At 47.7% G+C, this 19,431-nt stretch overlaps 1 protein-coding gene across 1 annotated transcript; it reads left to right on the forward strand.

The window, feature by feature from the left end:
• The first annotated feature begins 1,004 nt into the window (after window positions 1-1,004).
• On the forward strand, window positions 1,005-15,233 carry Fam180a (family with sequence similarity 180 member A). Its single transcript, XM_057784718.1, has 3 exons — window positions 1,005-1,296; window positions 12,692-12,792; window positions 14,261-15,233. The coding sequence occupies exons 1-3, from the start codon at window positions 1,221-1,223 to the stop codon at window positions 14,603-14,605; spliced, it is 522 nt and encodes a 173-aa protein (XP_057640701.1). The 5' UTR covers window positions 1,005-1,220; the 3' UTR covers window positions 14,606-15,233.
• The last annotated feature ends 4,198 nt before the right edge of the window (window positions 15,234-19,431 follow it).

Genomic DNA, 19,431 nt, shown 5'->3' on the forward strand with positions numbered 1-19,431 from the left:
GAAATTAAATGGCTTGGTCCCTGAACTCTCAGGGTCATATTGTACGCTTGGTCCCCAGTGTTAAAAAGTAGTAGAACCTTCAAGATGCGGGGGAGGGGGGGCAAAGTAACTACATCATTGGAAATGATTAATGTAGCTCTCTGGGGACCCTAATTAGTTACTTTGAAAGGTTTCTGCAAATAGACAAAGCCTGACCTTTGAAACTCTCTGGGTTCCTGGATCACCAGGAAATCTCTTCCATACTAACATTCCCCATTGGGATGTCTGCTGCCATCAGATCCTAACCAGAGCTATGCAGAAGCTGGTGTCAGGCTCTTGGCTCTCCAAAAGAATAAGCTAAATCGATCTCTTTTCTTTACAAATCATCGAGCCTCAGGCATTTTACTCTAGCAATGGAAAGCACCTACTGCAAGCAGCATGGATGGGAATGGGAGCTCTCCCTCAGCCTCCCGTGTTATCATCTGCATCACTTCACAAGGCAATACTGGTTTTCCATGCTACCTGTCCATTTATGCCCCTCACTCACATCCTGCCCACTCCCCACCTACCCAGGAGCTAAGAAAGGTGCTGGACCCCAAGATCCACAGGTCTATCTCCAGGGAAGCATAGCAGAGACACTCTATCCCAGTACTACAGGGACTGTGCTGTCCCACAGACAGCTCTAAGTGAGCTTCACCAACCCCACTGTCTGGCAGGCAATCTCCCAGCTCCTCTTCCAGCCCTCAGTCCTGGCTCTGAATTAGTATGTGTGGACAGGGGTGGCGGGGTGGTGGGGAGGGGTGGCGGGGTGGAGGAGTGAACAGCCAACTTTTTGCCGGGCTCTCTAACAAGTTCCGCGGGTCTGTTTGTTAAAGAAAAATTCCAGTGGGCGCATCCAACACATGGAACTCAAGTACAGAAATTATATTTATCCAGCCCACTGCCAAAGAGATCACATGCCCTGTGAGTCACTCCAGATGTGCTCAAAAACAGAGCCTCTGTGTGGAAGCCCGGTCCCCCAATCCCAGAGAGACTTAGGTTAGGAGAGGTACCAACTTCTGTCCCACCCAGGAGGCAGCATCCGCCTCCACCCTGTGAAGCCAAGGAGAGGCCCTTGCTGTCCTCCTAGACAAGAAAGGCCAGTGAGAACTCTGTCATTCCACAGAGAAGAACTCAGGGGCCCCCTGTAGCTCCCGGGATCCCGCGGGGATTAGAGGGTCAATTTTTCTGCCTTCTGGAAGATGCCCTGGAAGGCCTTGATGCTGCTTCTGCTGTTCTCCGGCACCCAGGCTACTGAGTCCCGCAGGTGGAGCAGGGGTGAGTGGTGTTTATTCTTGCTTTCTCTGGTGCTCATTCATCTCTCTTGAATAGGATTGTGGCTATGGAGTGGAGATAGAGGGAGGGAGGAATCAGAAGCCCTATTACCACTTTGTAAACTATCTTTGCCAGTGCTCTATGCATCCTGGCATGCTCCTTCGTGGTAAAAGTGATGGGGAAAAAAAGACAGTGGAAAAACATCAAAGCAGCCGATTCGGGACCCTGGTGGAGGTTGTAAACCATGGGGTTGCCCCTGCTGCTGAGCCAGAAAGAAGGCTTGATTGCTTCAGAGAATGGGGACAGGTCCTCCCCAGATCCCTGTGAGGACTTCTTGGACCCCTGGGAGCAGAACACAGAGGCAAGTTCAGCTGCCTGTGTGACGGAACGGTGGCCTTGAGATGAAGGAGGCTGCTACCTGAGGGACTAAAGCAGAGTTCTTGGTCACGCTGGCCAGGAATGAGGTCTCCAGGCTGCCGTGGATGCATTTTTGCAGCCAGGTCAAGCTGCTGGGTGGCAGGTAAGAACAAAAGAGCCTTTGTGAGCACCCTCGCAGGGTGTTTGGCTCCTGCCACCTTCATCCCGTCACCATGGAAAGAACAGGATCGGTGCAGAAGTTTTCTTCTCGTGCTGACATCTTCTTTCTCGGGATGCCACTTCTCAGAAGCAGGAGGGCATCTTTACTCTGCGCCCTGGGACTGGCTGTGCTTGGCAGGCACTGGAAGCATATCAAGCCGGCTCGTTTATCGCTATCGGGAAATGACGAGCTGGGAGTGCTACCCACCCCATGCCAGTCTGAAGGGAAATCTTTCCACCGCCTGAAGTCAGCTGAGTTCACGTACCCAGGAAGATCTCGGAAAACCGTGTTCCCTCAGATCAACCCAGAAGCTCTTTACAGAGACCCCAAGTGGGAGGAGGATTGGCATGGTGACAGGGATGTGCCCCTCCTTCTCCAATACAATGTCAGGGAGAGAAAGAGCGGCCTGTGCTGCAGCATCTGCGATGGAAGAGAGGGAGCCAAGGCACTTACCTTTTATTTTATCCTCCTTATGTTTAACCCTGATTATTAGGGACTGGCCAGGTCTCTGAACAGAGCCAGGGAGTGAGTATTGCTGAGATGTAAATAACACAGACTTTTCTTACACACACACACACACACATCTGCCACCCTGCCTGCTCATCGTGTGCACAGTCACACTTGGGGATGGAAAGCAGAGAGATCTTAGAACTGGATTCTGTCGCTGACTCTTGTCACACCAGGAGCACAAGTCAACTTGCCTGTTCAAAGGAGACAAAAGCATCTACTCTTCTGAAGGCATAGACTGTCTGGAAGCCAGGACATGTGACCAGGCTCATAAAGATCCCGGCTGCCTTGGGAGCACTCCTGCAAGGACTGAGATTTCAGCTCTGCCTCTAACAAGCCGGCTGCAGGATCTCTAGCAGGCCCCTAACTTCCCTGGATGCTGTTAGCAGGTACCATCTTAACAACTGCAAAGCTTGCCTTCATGGGGTTGATTTGAGGGATGTATTCAAAGACATGCTTTGAAAACGATGAAGCACTAAGTGTCAGTGGCTATAGCACTTAAAAATCATTATTCGTTGATTAAAAAAAAGTTGAGGCTCTCAACAGAGGTTTGCTGTAATATCTGAGGCTCTTTGGCGAAGGCTTTCCCAGCAGGGCCTCTGGCTCTGTCTATAAAGGATCAAGGCCAACAAAAATGACCAAAAGGCCATTATGGGACAATGATTTGAAGGGCTAAATTTATGGCTCAAGACTGTGTTCAGAAGCAACAAATGATGTGGAGTCCTTCCAAGTCTCATCAAAGCTCTTCCACGTAGTTGGTTTTAATTTTCCTGTCTTGAATATTTTTTTCTAATTATAAAAGGACATAGTTCTTGTCGCTTTTAAGTGAACTCAGTTAAGAAGAGCGCTTCCCATGCAGGCATGAGAACCTGGGTTACCCCAGATTCCATGTAGAAAAGATGGGTGTGACTACCTGTGCTTGCAATCCTAGTACTGCAGAGACCGAGGCAGAAGGAACCCAGGGTTCACTATCCACCAGCCCAAGCCAACTGGTGAGTTCCAGGCCGATGAGACACACTGACTCAAAGAAGTGTTCCTGTGAGTGGCAATCTGAAGGCTGTCTCCTCTCTCTCTCCCTCTCTCTCTCCCTCTCTCTCTCTCTCTCTCTCTCTCTCTCTCTCACACACACACACACACACACTGTCCCTTTTTTGCCATCTTACTCCAGCTGAGAACTGCCACATGGCTATCAATGAATTCCTTAAAAAGAGTTTGACGGAAGCCCTCCTTATTAGACTGTCTACCTCCATCCTTGCCCCCACACCACCACCACACCCCTCCATACACCCCACTCTCTCTATGCAAAGAAACCCACAAGGAGTTTGCCCACTACCAGGGTGCCTTCTTCTTCTCCTCCCCTCTCCATAAGAAATGTTCTCTAGGATTCCCTCAGCTTCGGAAATTCCACAGCAAGATCCAGGACAGCCCGTTACCTCCCTACCAGCATGATGAAGCAGTGACTCACCTATGGTTACTGTGGTTAACAGGGCCAACTTAAGGACACTGACCTACACACACACACACACTCCACGTCCTAGCATCTTGTCAGAGCAATACTTGAAGGGAGAGGACTTCCCTTGTCTTTAAAAAGCTGTAAAATCAATACGTAATAACCAATGTTATTTTTAAGTACATATAAATTATTTCTATTTTCTTACATGTATTTGTGTATATATATATATATTACATTTATTGTGTGTATAGATAGACAGATAGATGATAGACAGATAGATGATAGATAGATGATAGATAGATAGATAGATAGATAGATAGATAGATAGATAGATAGATAGATAGATAGATCCATTCATGTGGAGGTCAGAGGACAACTTGTAGAAGTCAGTTCTCTCCTTCCACCTTGTGTGTCCTAGGGACTGGACTCAGGTTTTCACGCTTGATGTCAGTGCCTTAACTGCTGAGCCATCACGCCACCTCCTAAAGTATTTATTTATGAAGCAGTTTGGTAAGGAAGACAGCCCCGAGGGTTAGTGGAATCTCACTTTCAGGTGGGTGTGTCCTTGCTCTTGGACAATGGGTGGCATGAGTTGATGCTGATCACTGCAGCGTTTGTCGCCTACCACTCCCTGTAGGTAAACATTTGCAGGTAAGGAAAGTAGAAGGTCTGGACAAGGAGGGACAAGGCCCGAATCACTCTGCTAGAGGCTGAGTGGATGTGACTTCGTGACTATCTGAGATCACTCCCACGACCCTGTTCACTTGCCGTCATTCCATCCCCCTGTTGTGGAGCTTTCTAGTCAAGACAGCGCCCCTCCAACGCTGTCCCACAGGAAGCTGGCACAGAGGCTATGACTGTGGCTTTCTCTGAACAGCACCAATTTTCCAAAAGGCCAGTCCAGGAGCCAAAGAGTGAACGACATCAGAATCTGGCAGAAGATCATTCATAAGCAAGAACATTTCCCTTCCACACCCAGAGCTGCTTCAAGGATTCATTCACAGTGGGGCTGTGCTTAGACTTGGTGTGGATTGCAGCCTGCAGCCTTTCCAGCAAGTTCTTTGGTGCAAATATATAACTGAGTGGACTCCAAGGGAGCACTGCACACACAGGAATGTGAACAGGAAGGCAGAAAAGACTTTTGAACCAGGATTATGACAAGTCAGAGGTCAGACCCCACCATGAGCCAGCTTCCTCCTCAGGCGCCTTCTGGCTGCACTCTATGTCCCAAAGTCTGCGCGGGACAAAGCATGGAGAGATAGCAACTGCCTTAACAGAGATAAATGCAGATCGGCTCCTTCTGAGCTGGAGCAGGGACTCGGAAGAGATAAGGGGAAGGAGTGTGCAGACCAAAGTCAACACTTCTTCTTAGCTAAGACCAGACCCGAAACTGCAAATGATGAGAGAATCACTCTCTTGCAGAGAGAAAGGTTTGGTAAAGCACTCTGAAAAGAGCCAAGCTCAGTAGCAGAGTGGGCAGTGTGTCTCTATGTGGTATCATTTATCCAGTCAACAAACAGTAATGGGCCAAGGCTAGGTAATAGGAATACAGTAATGAGCAACACAGACAGGTTCCATTCCGTCATGGAGCTGACATTCTAGTGTGTGTGTGTGGGGGGGGGGGGGGCGGAGACGACAAGCACACGAATTAAAAAAAAAAAACCTATGATTTGACGGACGTCAATAAAGTAAGGACAGAGGCTAGAGTGTGTAAAGGCTTATCATGCTAAATGTGAGAGTCACAGAAGCCCCCTTTGAAAGAAAAACCACAAACAGCCTGAGGGGGAAAAGATGGAGTCTTGCAACCTGGGTGGAGCTTGGGGGCAGGTATTTCAGGCAGGAGAAACAGATATACAAAAGCCTTGAGACAAAAACCTGGCAGAAGTGCTTGGAAACAGTGAGTGTGTTTGTGGCCAGAGCCACGTGGGGCAGGGGGAAGCAGGGTAACTGGGAGATATTAGCCCCAAGCTGAAGGTAAGGAAAAAGAGCACTTAAATCCCCAAAGGAAGTTCCAGAGGAAGGAGGGTCTGCTTGGAAACCTAAAAGCTGAACATCAGTCCAGCAGTCAGTGTGGTCAGGAGACGGGTGAAAACACAAGACTGAGACCAGCACTTTGCTTTGCTAGTAGGCCGGGAAGAAGAATAGGCACCTGGGGCCAGGGGGAGGTAGAAACACGTGGAAGACACAGCCATGTGTTTATGGAGCCCTATAAGATCCAGCAGAAAGGAGAAACTGAATCGCTGGATCTGTCTTCACAGAGGCTGCGTGCACACATGAAGAATGTGGCTCACCTAGGCGGTAGAAGGTGGTGTGTGTGTGCGTACGTGCGTGCTGCGTGTGTGCGTGCATGCGTGTGTGTGTGTGTGTGTGTGTGTGTGTGTACAAGAATCGGGTGACTGGCATGCGGGAGGAGCCAAAGGTGGGAAGAGGTTGTCTGAGAAAGTGTGAGCGTGGGAGGAGACAGGAAACCCAGGGACTGCTGGACAGCATCAGGGTCTAAGAGAGGGGGTGAGTGAGATTTTTAAAATACAGCTACTTAAAAGAGTAATATCCCCTCCAAAAACAGGCAGATGTGCAGACCTGGAAAAGTGGCAGGGGTTGAGCCATGACTCCGTGGGTGAAGGTGCCTGCCACCAAGACTCACGACCCGAGCTCCATCCCTGGGCCCCCCGTGATGGAAGGAGAGAATTCACTCCCATAAATTGTCTTCTGACCTCCCCACGTGTGCAATTCATTTAAGGACATGTTTTATGCCAGACACATCTGTCCCATGATTATTGAGAACTGAAGAACAATGGGGCTTGGGGCAAATGAGCATTGTGTACCTGTGCCTGTGAGGTTGGGCTGTGGAGCCTGCAGGATAGTTATCCTACTCTCGGGTCTATGTCAACCTGCAGGATAGTTATCATACTCTCGGGTCTATCTCAACCTGCAGGATAGGTAACATACCCTCGGGTCTATGTCAACCTGCAGGATAGTTATCATACTCTCGGGTCTATCTCAACCTGCAGGATAGGTAACATACCCTCGGGTCTATGTCAACCTGCAGGATAGTTATCATACTCTCGGGTCTATCTCAACCTGCAGGATAGGTAACATACCCTCGGGTCTATGTCAACCTGCAGGATAGTTATCATACTCTCGGGTCTATCTCAACCTGCAGGATAGGTAACATACCCTCGGGTCTATGTCAACCTGCAGGACAGTTATCCTACTCTCGGGTCTATCTCAAGCAAATTTGGTGGTCCTGACTTCTGAGCATCGCCATCTCTAAAATAAGACTTACTTCTCTGTAGACACAGGAAAGACTCAGCCTGCTGACGGGCACATGGTGGATACTCTAGGGTTCTTGTTAATACACAAGTGCCTTGATTTAGTAGCTTCTGTTTGAGGTCCAAGCATGTCTCTCAACAGAAGGCAAGGACTGGACTTGCTGCAACAGATGGATCACGTAGTTCTGGATCCCGTTTCTTGATCCACCTGGCATGATCAGAGCAGGTGAATCCTTTGTTCTGCGCTGGTAGGTCCAATATGTCATAGACACTCATTTGCCTGGAAAGGGGGCGAGCTCTGTCCTCATCCCCAAGGCCAGCCTGTACTGCAGTCTTTTAAGCAAGCAGACCAGTGAGTCCCAGGTGTCCTTGAGACAGGCACTGGAAGAGACCCTCATGAGGATATTCACACTCCGGAGAGATGCTTAGTGATTGGGCTTTGGTTGTGCAACACTAGTGAGAAAAGTAAGCAAGCAAATAGGCCAGGCTTACACCCCACAAAATGTGCACAAGGCCTGTGAGTCTGAGCAAAGCTTCCAGCAACCTTCTTGTCTAAGACCCAGTGGTCCAGGGAATGTGGGGCACTCTCTCTAACACTTTCTGCTGTCTCCATTTTCTCTCCCTCTTCTCTCTTCCCTTTGGTGGGAGGAGCCAAGCCTGATAGTAGCCCAGGACTACCTCCCTGCCAAGCTCACTCTGCTACACAGTTCAGGGATGGTTCATAGTGAACAAGGGGCTAAAGGGATAGTAGCATCCATAAGTCGGGGCTGCTGCTTTATTTAGCATCCAGTTGTTCTTTTAAGTCAGTCCTATTGAGCCCACCCTCTGAGCCTTACAATATGCAGAGCTGAGGGAGCAGAAAACTCGCTCCCTATCCCAGGAACTGGAAATCCAGAGAGCACATTCCAAGTGAGGAGATAGCAAGCCACTAAGTATGCAGAATGGATGAGAAAGCCTCAGAGGTTGATGCATGCCATGGGGTGCACGGGAGAGGATTCCTGGGGAAACAGGGCTGTCTCCCAACGACATGAGAACAAGACTCATTTCAAGTTTTGTATATGTTTCTCTCAATCCCAGCTGGCACTTGTTTTGGCCATGGGTATTTTTGGCAGGATGCAGTCTTCACAATTATGGTCAAGAGCATCTGGGGACAGACACTTGTTAAATTTCCACCTCCATGTTCGACATTGCCTGGGGGGACAGAGCTGTTTCTCACTGGCTACTCCAGCATCTCCAGGTCTTACCTAAAGAGTCACATCAAAGCAGTTGGAGAGCTTCTGAGACATCAGCCTATAGGAAGCTCCACTCCAACAGTCTGGAGACATACAGGTCTCCAATGCACAGGATCAAGTCAGCTATATAAATATGGGGTGCAACAATGCCAACGGATAAGCCAGTGTGGGAAATGGGAGAAGGAAAGGAAGGACCTTTAAAATACCTGTGCTCCAGCTGAATAGCTGTATTAGTGGGTGTTAGGTTTGACTGCGAGACCCTGCTTCAAAGAACAAGGTGGAGGAGCGATGGAGGAAGATTCCTGAACTCTGCTTCAGCCCTCCACATGCATACACACATGTACAAGTGCACAGACACCCATACAAACACCACACACATGAAAAGGAAAAGCAAGATATTTGTGCACTCTTCCCACACAACCGCCATCCACGTCTGGAGGGCTGAGGCTACTTCTGACGCTCACCACCAGTGTCATTATAGGTATGAGAATAGCAGCTGCTAGGAATGACAGTGACCATCGTTAAGCTCAGTTTTGAGTGGGAAAGTGTGTTCTCCTTGACTCTGAGAGTTAGGGGCTCCCTAAATAAAGCAAGCATGATAGAAGATGTGTTCTCAGGAAAGGGACTAAGTGAAGAATGCCCAGGCCTAAAACTACAGTAACTTCCCTGGGGAGCCCTTGAGGAGCCCTTAGGGAGCCCCTGATGGCAGGGAAGAGAGACCCTCAGCCTACAACATTGCTGCCTTCTCCCTCCATCTGCAGGAGGGTGGATATTTATATGAGACTGACACACTGCCTACGGAACTCACAAGGCATTTAAAAGTAGATACTTTAAATTTTCCAGTAAGAAAGATGTTCTGGGGCTAGAAAAAAAATGGTTCAGCAACGAAGAACATTGATTCTTCTAACCTAAAACCTGGGTTTGATTGCCAGCACTCACACTGTGCCTCCACATCTGCCTCTAATTCCAGCTCCAGGAAATCTAACGCCCTCTGTTTGCTTCCTTGGATGCTGAATGTATGTGGTATACACAAAGACAAGCAGGCACATACATACTCTAAATAAAATACATAAAGACTTTTTAAAAAAAAATATGGCAGACAACATGGAAGAATTAACAGGAGCTGACAAGGACACCTTCTTCATGAGGACTTGCTCTCACTGTAGCGGAGGAGCTATGCAAGCTGCCAAAGGAGAAAATCAATTGACAGTTGTACCCAACTATGGACAATAACAAGGGCAGAATGACAAGATATTCCTAGAGACAAAATAGTGGTACTTCTGTCTTGGTTGTAACCAACGGCCATCTAATTTGACTTACAGACTTCTCAGAGGGAGGAATTCACACCTGCTGCTTGTGACAGGCGAGGCCACGGACCCTAGAAGAAACCCAACTACTGACACCACACTAAACCAGTATGGTTTCTAACTGTACTCTAAATACATATCCTATCCCACAGATAAGTGTAGCTCTCAGCCCACATAAAGAAGCTTCTGTCTGTAGCAGATAGAAGCCATTACAGAACATCACGACTGACCAAAATGCAGAGGACAACTAACCATGGGGCTCCTGGCCCAAACAGAGATATACAACACAGCCCCTTCACCTAAGGCTCGAGGAACATCTCAGAAGAGGGCACAGAAAGATTCTGAGAGCCAGAGGACCAGGATAGGACATCTGCTGTGAGACAGAGTCTTCTATATGTGACAGAAACTGTACCCAGGAAGTCTCAACAATATGGTGGCCTAAATAAGACCATAAAAATGACAACGCACAGGCCTGGAGAGGTGGCTCAGCAGTTAAGAGCACTGACTGCTCTTCCAAAGGACCTGGGTTCAATTCCCAGCACCCACATGGCAGCTCACAACAGTTTGTAGTTCCAGTTCCAGGGAATCCTACATACTCACACAAACATACATGCAAGCAAAACACCAATGCACATGAAATAAAAGTAAATAATTCTTTTAAAAGTCACAAGAGCCGGGCGGTGGTGGCACACGCCTTTAATCCCAGCACTTGGGAGGCAGAGGCAGGCGGATCTCTGTGCGTTCGAGACCAGCCTGGTCTACAAGAGCTAATTCCAGGACAGGCTCCAAAACCACAGAGAAACCCTGTCTCGAAAAACCAAAAAAAAAAAAAAAAAAAAAAAAAAAAGTCACAAGACCTTTGTTTTAAAAACAAACAAACAAACAAAAAAGGCAACACAATGGACATGCCAACATGGATAAGTAAATTCTCACAGGGCTCCACCCATACAAGAAGAACTCAGGCAATTGGTGGTTGCTGGAAGAGGGAGAATCAGTCTTCTCCAGGGATGAAGAGGTTAGTGGGAGGTTAGTAAATCTCAGGAGATAAACCCTAAATACTTATGAGCAACACTAAGTGAACTCACCAGGTTGTGCTTATAAATTTATATACATACATATATATGTGTGTGTGTGTATATATATACATATATATCACTTATAATTAAAGATTAGAGACCATGAATTTGAGGAGTTGGAAGGAACATGGCCGAGGAGTTGGACGGAGAGAAGAAGAAGAAGAGATGTTGATGTAAATACAGTGCTCATATAAAATTCTCAAAAACTAAATTAAAAAATAAAGATGTTCTGGGAGAATTGGGGAGTGAAGTTTCCCTCTGGTCCTAGCGTGAGTCCGTCTCCTCCATCTTTTCACACATGCGTGAAAGAGAAGTTCATAAAGGGGCAGTGGGAGATGGTGAGAGGGTGAGGTGCTTGCTGTGCAAGCATGGGGACTCAAGTTCGAATTCTTAGCACCCATGTAAAGGCCAGGCATGGCAGCAGGAACGTGTAACCCCAGATCTGTGGGGTGGGGACAGCAGGATCCCTGGGGCTCCCTGAGCAGCCAATGAAGCTAAAACCGAAGCCCCAGATTCAGTGAGAGACCCTGTCTCAAAATATGAAGGTCAAGACGTGACTAAGGAAGATATCCAAATGCCAACCCCAAGCCGCTACAAACAAGTGTACCATCGCACGTGTGTACACACATGCACACACACACACAAACACACAGAAATGGCTCGCTCCTTGATCTGTACCAAGTACCCATGTTTCCTTCCCTATGAAGAAGACAGAGACCAAGCCCGCACACTGCTGGGATCCTCACTTGTGGCTTCCAGGCTCAAATAGGCTGGTAGAAGCACAAATCCCATTCACCCCAGTCCTGACGAACTGGTGACAATGGTCACGAATGAGCTACTACAAAGGGCACTTCAGCGAAGCTGTCCACAGCCACTTTGTATGGGAAGCAGGAGATTTCAACGGTAGACTTTTTAGGAAGGGCCTTTTTAGCTGAGATCTTCGTGTATCATGTCTGATGGAAATCATTCTGGAATGTTTTACACTGTTCTGCTCTCTTTAGCACATTTAATATAACTTAGTGCCCTGAACTCAACTGAACATTTTACTGGTGGCTCGGGGACACGACATGTAGCAAGGCAGCCACCAAGGGCTGTGACGAGTATAGTTACACAGCTTCAGAGGGCCACCCTCACAGCCCTCTGATTTCTACATTCTTCTCTCTGGTTTTCTAAAGGTCACAATCGTTGTCTACCCACAGGCTTGTCAATCATTCGTGACTGGTGTCTGCTACATCAAAGGGCTGAGCAGGTGGCAGGGGCTGTCTGATCCAGTCCTGAAGATCTGGGGTTTCCATAATCATCCTGTTCAACCATTTTCTGCTTTTTCCTTCGCGCCTCCCTCAGTTCCTAGTGTTTCCAATCCTGCAGCATCAGGAACCCACCCAGCTTCCAAATGTGTCCCTGGCCTTGACTGTGCAGTAAATGCTCCGTTAAATTAGCTATCCTTGTGGGAAGCTCTGAACTCAGCCACATGGTCCCGTCGAGCCCAGTGTCAAGGTCTTGCAGCTCCCTGCTTCCTTTCCTTTGTCATCTGCGTAAGGACCCGTGGCACTTCCCCTTCAGATGCCTGGGTTAGCCAGAGTCTCTGATGACAAGGTTGCAGGGCAGCACTTATAGACTGACTGGTTTAAGCACTCAGGTATGCAGTGTGTTAGGCTATAGTTTGGGGGTCTCCCTTGTGGGATTAGGGAATTCTCATTTTCTCGCTTTTTTCTATTTTGCCTCATCTGTTTGGTTTTAACCTAATTTCCTAGTACAAACACAGCCCAAGCAGATAAATGTTTTCCAGTTTCTTGGCTGCTTTTGATGAGCTGCTAGTCTGGCGTATCTGGGAGCTCTCTGAGACACAGGAAGAGAAATGTCACCTCCCGGCACCTACGTCCACCCGCTTTCAAGATATGCTTGAGGGCTTCCCTCAAGGTGGAGTAGAGGTGGCCATAGGCGTCCCACAAGTCAGTCTCTTGTCTCTTCTAGCTGCGCTGTTCCCTGCTGCCCACCGGCCAAAGAGGTCCTTGTCATTGCCCTTGAATCCAATCCTGCAGACCTCCCTGGAGGATGTGGAACTCCTCTATGAGGTAAGCGGAGGGAAAGCCATCCACCCAAGTCACCCAAAGACATGCATGTTCTTTCTCTGAGAAGCGGTCTGCCTGGGCCTGTGGAGTTTAGGCAGGGAATGGCCTAAACTCATTCCTGGAGGTGACAAGTAAGGGACTCCTGGGACCACTTTACCTTTTCCATGCGTCCTGACAGAAATGCCAGTGTTCAGAGTTCAGTCCAGGCATAAGGAAAGGTGGGGTTTGTCCCATACCCATTGGTACCACAACCACACCCAGGCACTGACTGGAAGATTCCAAGCAAAAACTTTAAGCATCACACATCAGGAGTGTCCTGGCAAAGCCACACTGGGACCCAGGCACTGTCACATCTCTGAGGCTTTGCCTGCTGTACAGAGATGCTGGCTGGCTGCTCCACAAGCTCACCTAAGTTTCCGGAAGCCTGTACTACCGGACAGGCTTCCTTCTTCCATTTATAACTGTTTCCCTGAGACCCCACTCCTCAAAACCACCCGGTGAGTTTCCTGAGGTCTCTTGGTTCAGATCAATGCCAGGAGTTCTAACTTCAAAATCTGAACTTGAGTCCATTGACCAAGAGTGTCTGACCCTGATTCTCAACTATTACAAGAAGTTTAAGTGTAAGACCCCAAATTCCCTTCCAGCTTTGACACTTATGACACGGTGAAGTCAGGGAGGAGACTTCAAACACTGTCTTGGGCAGCAAACTGCCATGTATGGTCTCTACTAAGCCTTAAAAGTGGGATTCACAAATCAATGGTTCAGGAGACAATAGTGTCATGGGCAGCAGAGGAGGGCAGAGGGACAATAGGGAGTATCATGGGCAGCAGAGGAGGGCAGAGGGAAAACAGGGAGTGTCATGGGCAGCAGAGGAGGGCAGAGGGAAAACAGGGAGTGTCATGGGCATGCAGAGGAGGGCAGAGGGAAAGAAGGACATTTAGAATTTGGAGGCTTTCCATTCCTGGAGTATTTGCTAGGTTCCTTGTGGAACAGGGCAGGGATGAAGATGATAGATAACAGCCCCTATTCTTGCAAGCCGGGGAGATAGAACATCTCTGTATCCCAATACCCACAGCACAACCCTCTGCATTCTTGAAATTCCCAACTTCTGGTTACAATTTTATCTGTGGTGGTCAGTTTATATTTCAGAAGACTTGGGTAAGAGGGGAAGAGAAGATTGATCAACCAACTAAATGACGGCTTTGTAGTTGAGACCAGGCACGATGTCACATTTGCCCAAATCTGTCCTGCATATTTCTCATGCTATCCCAATGGAGCACACACTGTAACTGGCCATTTTACAGAAAAGAAAGGTGAGGCCCAGAGGAGTTAAGAAGGAAAATCAGAGCTGGGGGTCCCTTGGATTCTAAGCTCCTCTTATGGCTGCCTCTCTACATGTGACTAGTGACCCTCACTCTGTCTTCAACAATACCTGGCTTCATGGTTTTCCGTATCCCATCTTTCTCCACAGATCTTGCTGGCTGAAATGGAGATCAGCCCAGACCTGAAGATCTCCATCAAGGATGAGGAACTAGCCTCCCTGCGGAAGGCCTTGAACTTCCACTCCATCTGCAATAATATAATCCCCAAGCACATCCCAGATATCCGCAGGCTGAGTGCCAGCCTGGCCAACCACCCTGGAATCCTCAAGAAAGAAGATTTTGAAAGGACAGCACTGACCCTGGCTTACACAGCCTACAGAACAGCTTTGTCTGAAGGGCACCAGAAGGACGTCTGGGCTCAGGCCCTCATTAGCCTTTTCCAGGCCCTGAGGCATGACTTGATGCGGTCCTTGGGCCCTGGAGTGTCTTCCTGAGAGCCTGGCGGCCCATACCAGAACCCTGAAGCATGGACAGGCACACACTGTCTTTCAGGATATTCATCCTTTACTCACAGAGTCCATGAAAAAAGTTTGTACTGTCCACACAGAATAGCAAAGATAAATGAGTCATCCCAATACTCTTTTGTTTCTTGTTGCTTCCTGACATATATCTCTGACCTATAATATAATGTTATCTGAGCTAAAAGAAAGGACTAGATTGAGCTTTCAAGATACCTCCAGAGGCCAACTGGTCTACCTGGTAATAAGCAGAAGTCTAAGATACCCACACACACAAGAGCAAGAACTGAGGATGGGGTCTAGACATGACAAGAAGTTGGTGGACAGAATTTGTTGGTTCTCAGGGACCTGTGCTTAATGAACATTTCTGGCAGGTCCTATGGTAAATATTTTAAAAGTAGAGATACATTCAAATAAACACACTGTTGTCTAGGAAGGATATACTTGGTTTCCTCAAAGTCATGGAGAAGAATCAGTCACAAAATCAATAATGTGGTGACCTACATGGCTTGATTCATCTTTTCTGAAGTTATTCTGAGACAGGAGAAATAGGAAGGCCATGGAAGTGCTAATAGTCCATCCATGCCCTGTCATTTGAAAATGGAAGCCAAGCTAAACACATAATGCCCTCCTAATGAAAGAGGTGGCACCACCATGCTTGTCTGTCCTAAAATATACAGTATTGTCAGAGATTTTGGTGCTCCTGATAAAAATCACTTTCAGATGACAGATTGTCTACTTTCAAATGCTGAACTTTTAATTTTCAAAATGTTGGGTCAATATCTATTATTTATATTAAATAATTACTGGTTGATATTTAAGCTATACGTATGCAATGTCTTTGGCCCTTGCTTGATATTTAAATTATTTAGAACATTCTAACAAAGGAGGCGGACAACTCTCAGGTCCCTTCTATTCATGAAATGACTGTAGTCATCTAACAACTGTGAGGTTCTATAGGGAGCCTCCTGTGTCTGTGGAGTCCCCGCTCCAGTTCACACACAAGATCCAGGGAAGTGCTGTCCATCCTGTGTGGGGTCCTGGGTTCTCCACTGTCCCCTCACATCCAGGTCACTAAAGTCCACTTTTCATTATTACCCATACACTTGCCCCTTCAGCTATCCTTCTTGAGCGGCCTGGCCCTAAACAAGCCAGACTTCTTAATATTCTGGGCTGAGGTCATAGGCAATGACCTGTGTCAGGGAGTGAAGCACCTGCGTTCTGGAAGGCTTTGCCCCAGCACAGAAATCTAGTTTCTTTCTCCTTCTGGGCTCCAGCTGGATTCTGGGGTCTATACTGCAGGAAGTCTGATATTTGAGTGAGGGCATCTGCTGGGCGACATTGTGGAAAAGGTATTTTACAATTGCCACTTAAGCACAATGAGTTTGGACTTCCCAAATCTTCCAGGTAAGCTTTGCCTGCATGTTCTAGCTGCATAATCTCTCTGCAGAAGGCCTAAGGAGCCAGAAGAAGATGCCTCACTAGAACAAGCATGGTGTTTCGCCCTCAACTAGGGTGCAGGAAGAAGATACTTCACCAGAACAAGCATGGCACTTCATCTTCAAATTCACCTGCTCAGGCAGTAACCCTTGGTCCTGTTCTTTCTCACCTGAGTATTCTCTTCCTAACTCCCAAACCATTTCTAACAGTGACTCTCTCTCTCCGTCCCTCCTTCTTGCCTTTGCTCTCTCTGTGTGTGCATGTGTGTGTGTGTGTGCCTGTGCATGCATGCAATGCATGTATGTGCATGTGGGGAGTGTACATAGAGGTTAGAGGAGAGAGTCAGGTGTCCCACTCTACCAGTCTCTGCTTTATTCCCTTGAGACAGGGTCTCTTACTGAACTTGGGCTAGGCTGGCTACCAGAAGCCCCAGTAATGGTCCTATCTCTACAACTCTCAGTGCTGGGGTTACTGGGGTTCACATCTGGATTTTTACATAGGGTGTTGGAGAGTTGAACTCAATTCTTCATCTCGCCCAGTAAATATTCTTACCCATTGAGCCATCCCCCCATTTGCTCATGCACATTACACGGTCTTTGACGTTCTGCTTGCCTCTTTCTCTAATATAGTTGGCGTCTCTGATGTTTCAACAGTTGGGTCCCGTTGTGAATATTTGGAGGGGGGTAATGTCTCCAGCCTCTTCTAGTGGCCCTCCTCTCCTCCCCTCTCAGTATCTCACCCCACCCATACGGCTTCCTTTGTTTCATTCAGCTATAACAAAGGACAGCATGCAGACATGCTTGGATTTTGCAGAGATGAACCCATAATCCGTGACCTACTCTGTGTACTTTCCTGGATGTGAAGTGAGCAGGGGACCACAATATCTCAGTTTCTAGATACTGTGCAAAACCCTCAGAGTAGCTTTGCTCCCGGCCGGAGACTACACCAGATTCATACTCAGGTGCTAGCGGAAGACTGGGTTGGCTGCCTACCATGTTGTAAGAGCAGCAATTTGTGGGCAGGAGAACTGGAGACAGGTGAGGATAGAAATTATTTCAAGAAATGCTGGGATCAATAGTAATTCATTATTCCAACACACACACACGTGCGCACACACACAAAAATTAAAAGCATTTTATATTTATAAATTGGAGCTTAAATTTACATGGCAATCAACGGCTGAAAAAAATGTGAAAAGGACATGATCTTTTCAAGATAAACGAAAACTTCATTTTCAAATTAACTAGATTTTTTAAATCGTTTTTATTAAATTAATCTATATTTTTCAGCCCAATCATAGTTTCTCCCTCCCTCCTCTCTTCCCAGTCCCTCCCCCTAACCCCCACTATCCTCCCCCACTCCTTCTTTCTCTTCAGAAAAGAGCAGGCTTCCCCTGTAAATGTGCTAGCCATGGCATAGCAAGTTACAGTAAGCTTAGAAACCTCCTCTCCTATAACGGTTGAGCTAGGAAACCTGGTAAGAGGAAGGGGTTCTAGAAGCAGGTTGCAGAGTCAGAGACAGCCCCTGCTCCCACCGTTTCCTAACTCCTGTCCCTCAAGAGGACCAAGCTATACAGCTGTAACATTTGCTGAATGCCTAGGTCAGTCCCACGGGAGCTCTCTAGTTGACAGTTCAGTCTCTGGGAGCACCTGTGAACCCTGTTTAGCTGATTCTGTAGGTTTTCTTGTGGGACCCCTCTGGCTCCCCACAATTCTTCCTCCCCCTCTTCCACAGGACTTTCCAAGGTTCACCTGTTTGACTGTGGAGCTCTGTATCTGTTTCCATCCGTTGCTAGGAGAAGCCTCTCTGATAATTGGCTTGGGCACCATTCTATGAGTATAGCAGAATAATTTGGAATCATTTCATTGACTTTTTTTTCCCAGTCATTTTTAGTTCTATCCCAGGTCTCTGGGCTGTCCAGCCTCTGGGTCCTTACCCTCCAGGCAGTGCCAGGGGTGGGTAACCTCTCATGGTATGGGTCTCAAGCTGAACCAATCATTGGTTGGTCACTCCCATAATTCTGCACCACCTGTACCCTAGTACATCTTGTAGGCAGGGCAAACTGAAGGTCAGTAGTTACATGGCTGGGTTGGGGTCCAAATTCCTCCAGTGGAAGTCTTTCCTGAAGTAATTAGATGATGATGATGATGATGATGATGATGATGATGATGATGATGATTGAGCTGTATATTTTTCTCCGCTCCTCTCCCTTCCTCTCCCCTCCCCTTCTGCCCTCTCCCATGGTCCCCATGCTCCCAATTTACTCAGGAGATCTTGTCTTTTTCTACTTCCCATGTACATTCAATCCATGTGTGCCTCTCTTAGGGTCCTCTTTGTTGCCTAGGGAGTAACTAAATTCTTAAGCATCACTCTCGTCTGAATGAAGACAGATTAATTTTATACGCAAAAAGTTTTATAACATTGACTTCACTGATACGTAAAATCAAATATTATGTTACTGTCCAACAAAATAACCCCTCCCCCAAATAATAGCCCCACACTTGGCTCAGTGAAGGACAGAGGCAACGGGGTAGAAACAGACCCTCCTGCTTTGCCTCTTTCATGCCCACCCTACACGCGCACAACAGTCAGATTTGCCTACAGAGCGCTTGCTGGGGAGACGAGCCTGACATGACCACACTGTCTAGAAGCTTCCTGGGCAGCTGAGATGCACACAACCATCTGCATCTCTGGGGTCACAAGGACAAACCTGTCACAGCTGATGCTGTGTTGCTCAGTCACCTCACCTGAATCTAATGAAGATGTCACATCTGGGATCACTCCGTCAAAGGCATGTCATCAGGTGAACTAGCATGAATAGAAATCCCAGCTAAATGACTTGGTAATGTCCCCTTTCCTCCCAGCCTGTCTTAATACATTGCATATCCTCCTTTCTTTGGGGTTAGCAAACACAACCTGAAACCTGCCACCGCAGCCGTGTTGACGTTTCCAAACACCCATGTATCTGCATGGTGCATTCTTATTATTTTTTTTGGCGGGGGGGGGCAGTGTTGTAAGGTGTAAGGCTCAGAAACAGGACCTCCTGCCCACCGGGCAAGTGCTCTGCTACCAAGCCACGTCGGCAGCCCTCACACCGATGTGAATGGTTTCCATCTTGATGAACTGGGACTCGATGACCTTTGAACAACTCTCTTCCTATTTCTCCCCACACTTTGGCCACTGCTCCACTTCCCACGAGAGTTTGACTACTTTAGTGGGGGGAGGGGGTGGCTCACACCTGTATTCTCAACACTCGGGAGGCTGCTGCAGGAGGATCCCCGTGAGTTGGAGGTCAGCCTGGGTCACATAGTAAGTTCCAAGCTATCCTGGCCTAGAGAGTGAGACTGTCTCCAAAAGGCAAA

This window comes from Chionomys nivalis, chromosome 1 (genome assembly GCF_950005125.1).
Source record: "Chionomys nivalis chromosome 1, mChiNiv1.1, whole genome shotgun sequence".
NCBI lineage: Eukaryota > Metazoa > Chordata > Mammalia > Rodentia > Cricetidae > Chionomys > Chionomys nivalis.

Coding starts and splice junctions, on each gene's coding strand:
- Fam180a (XM_057784718.1), top strand. CDS start 1,221: ATGCCCTGGAAGGCCTTGATGCTGCTTCTGCTGTTCTCCGGCACCCAG. Junction 1,297..12,691: donor GTCCCGCAGGTGGAGCAGGG/GTGAGTGGTGTT, acceptor TGTCTCTTCTAG/CTGCGCTGTTCCCTGCTGCC. Junction 12,793..14,260: donor ATGTGGAACTCCTCTATGAG/GTAAGCGGAGGG, acceptor CTTTCTCCACAG/ATCTTGCTGGCTGAAATGGA.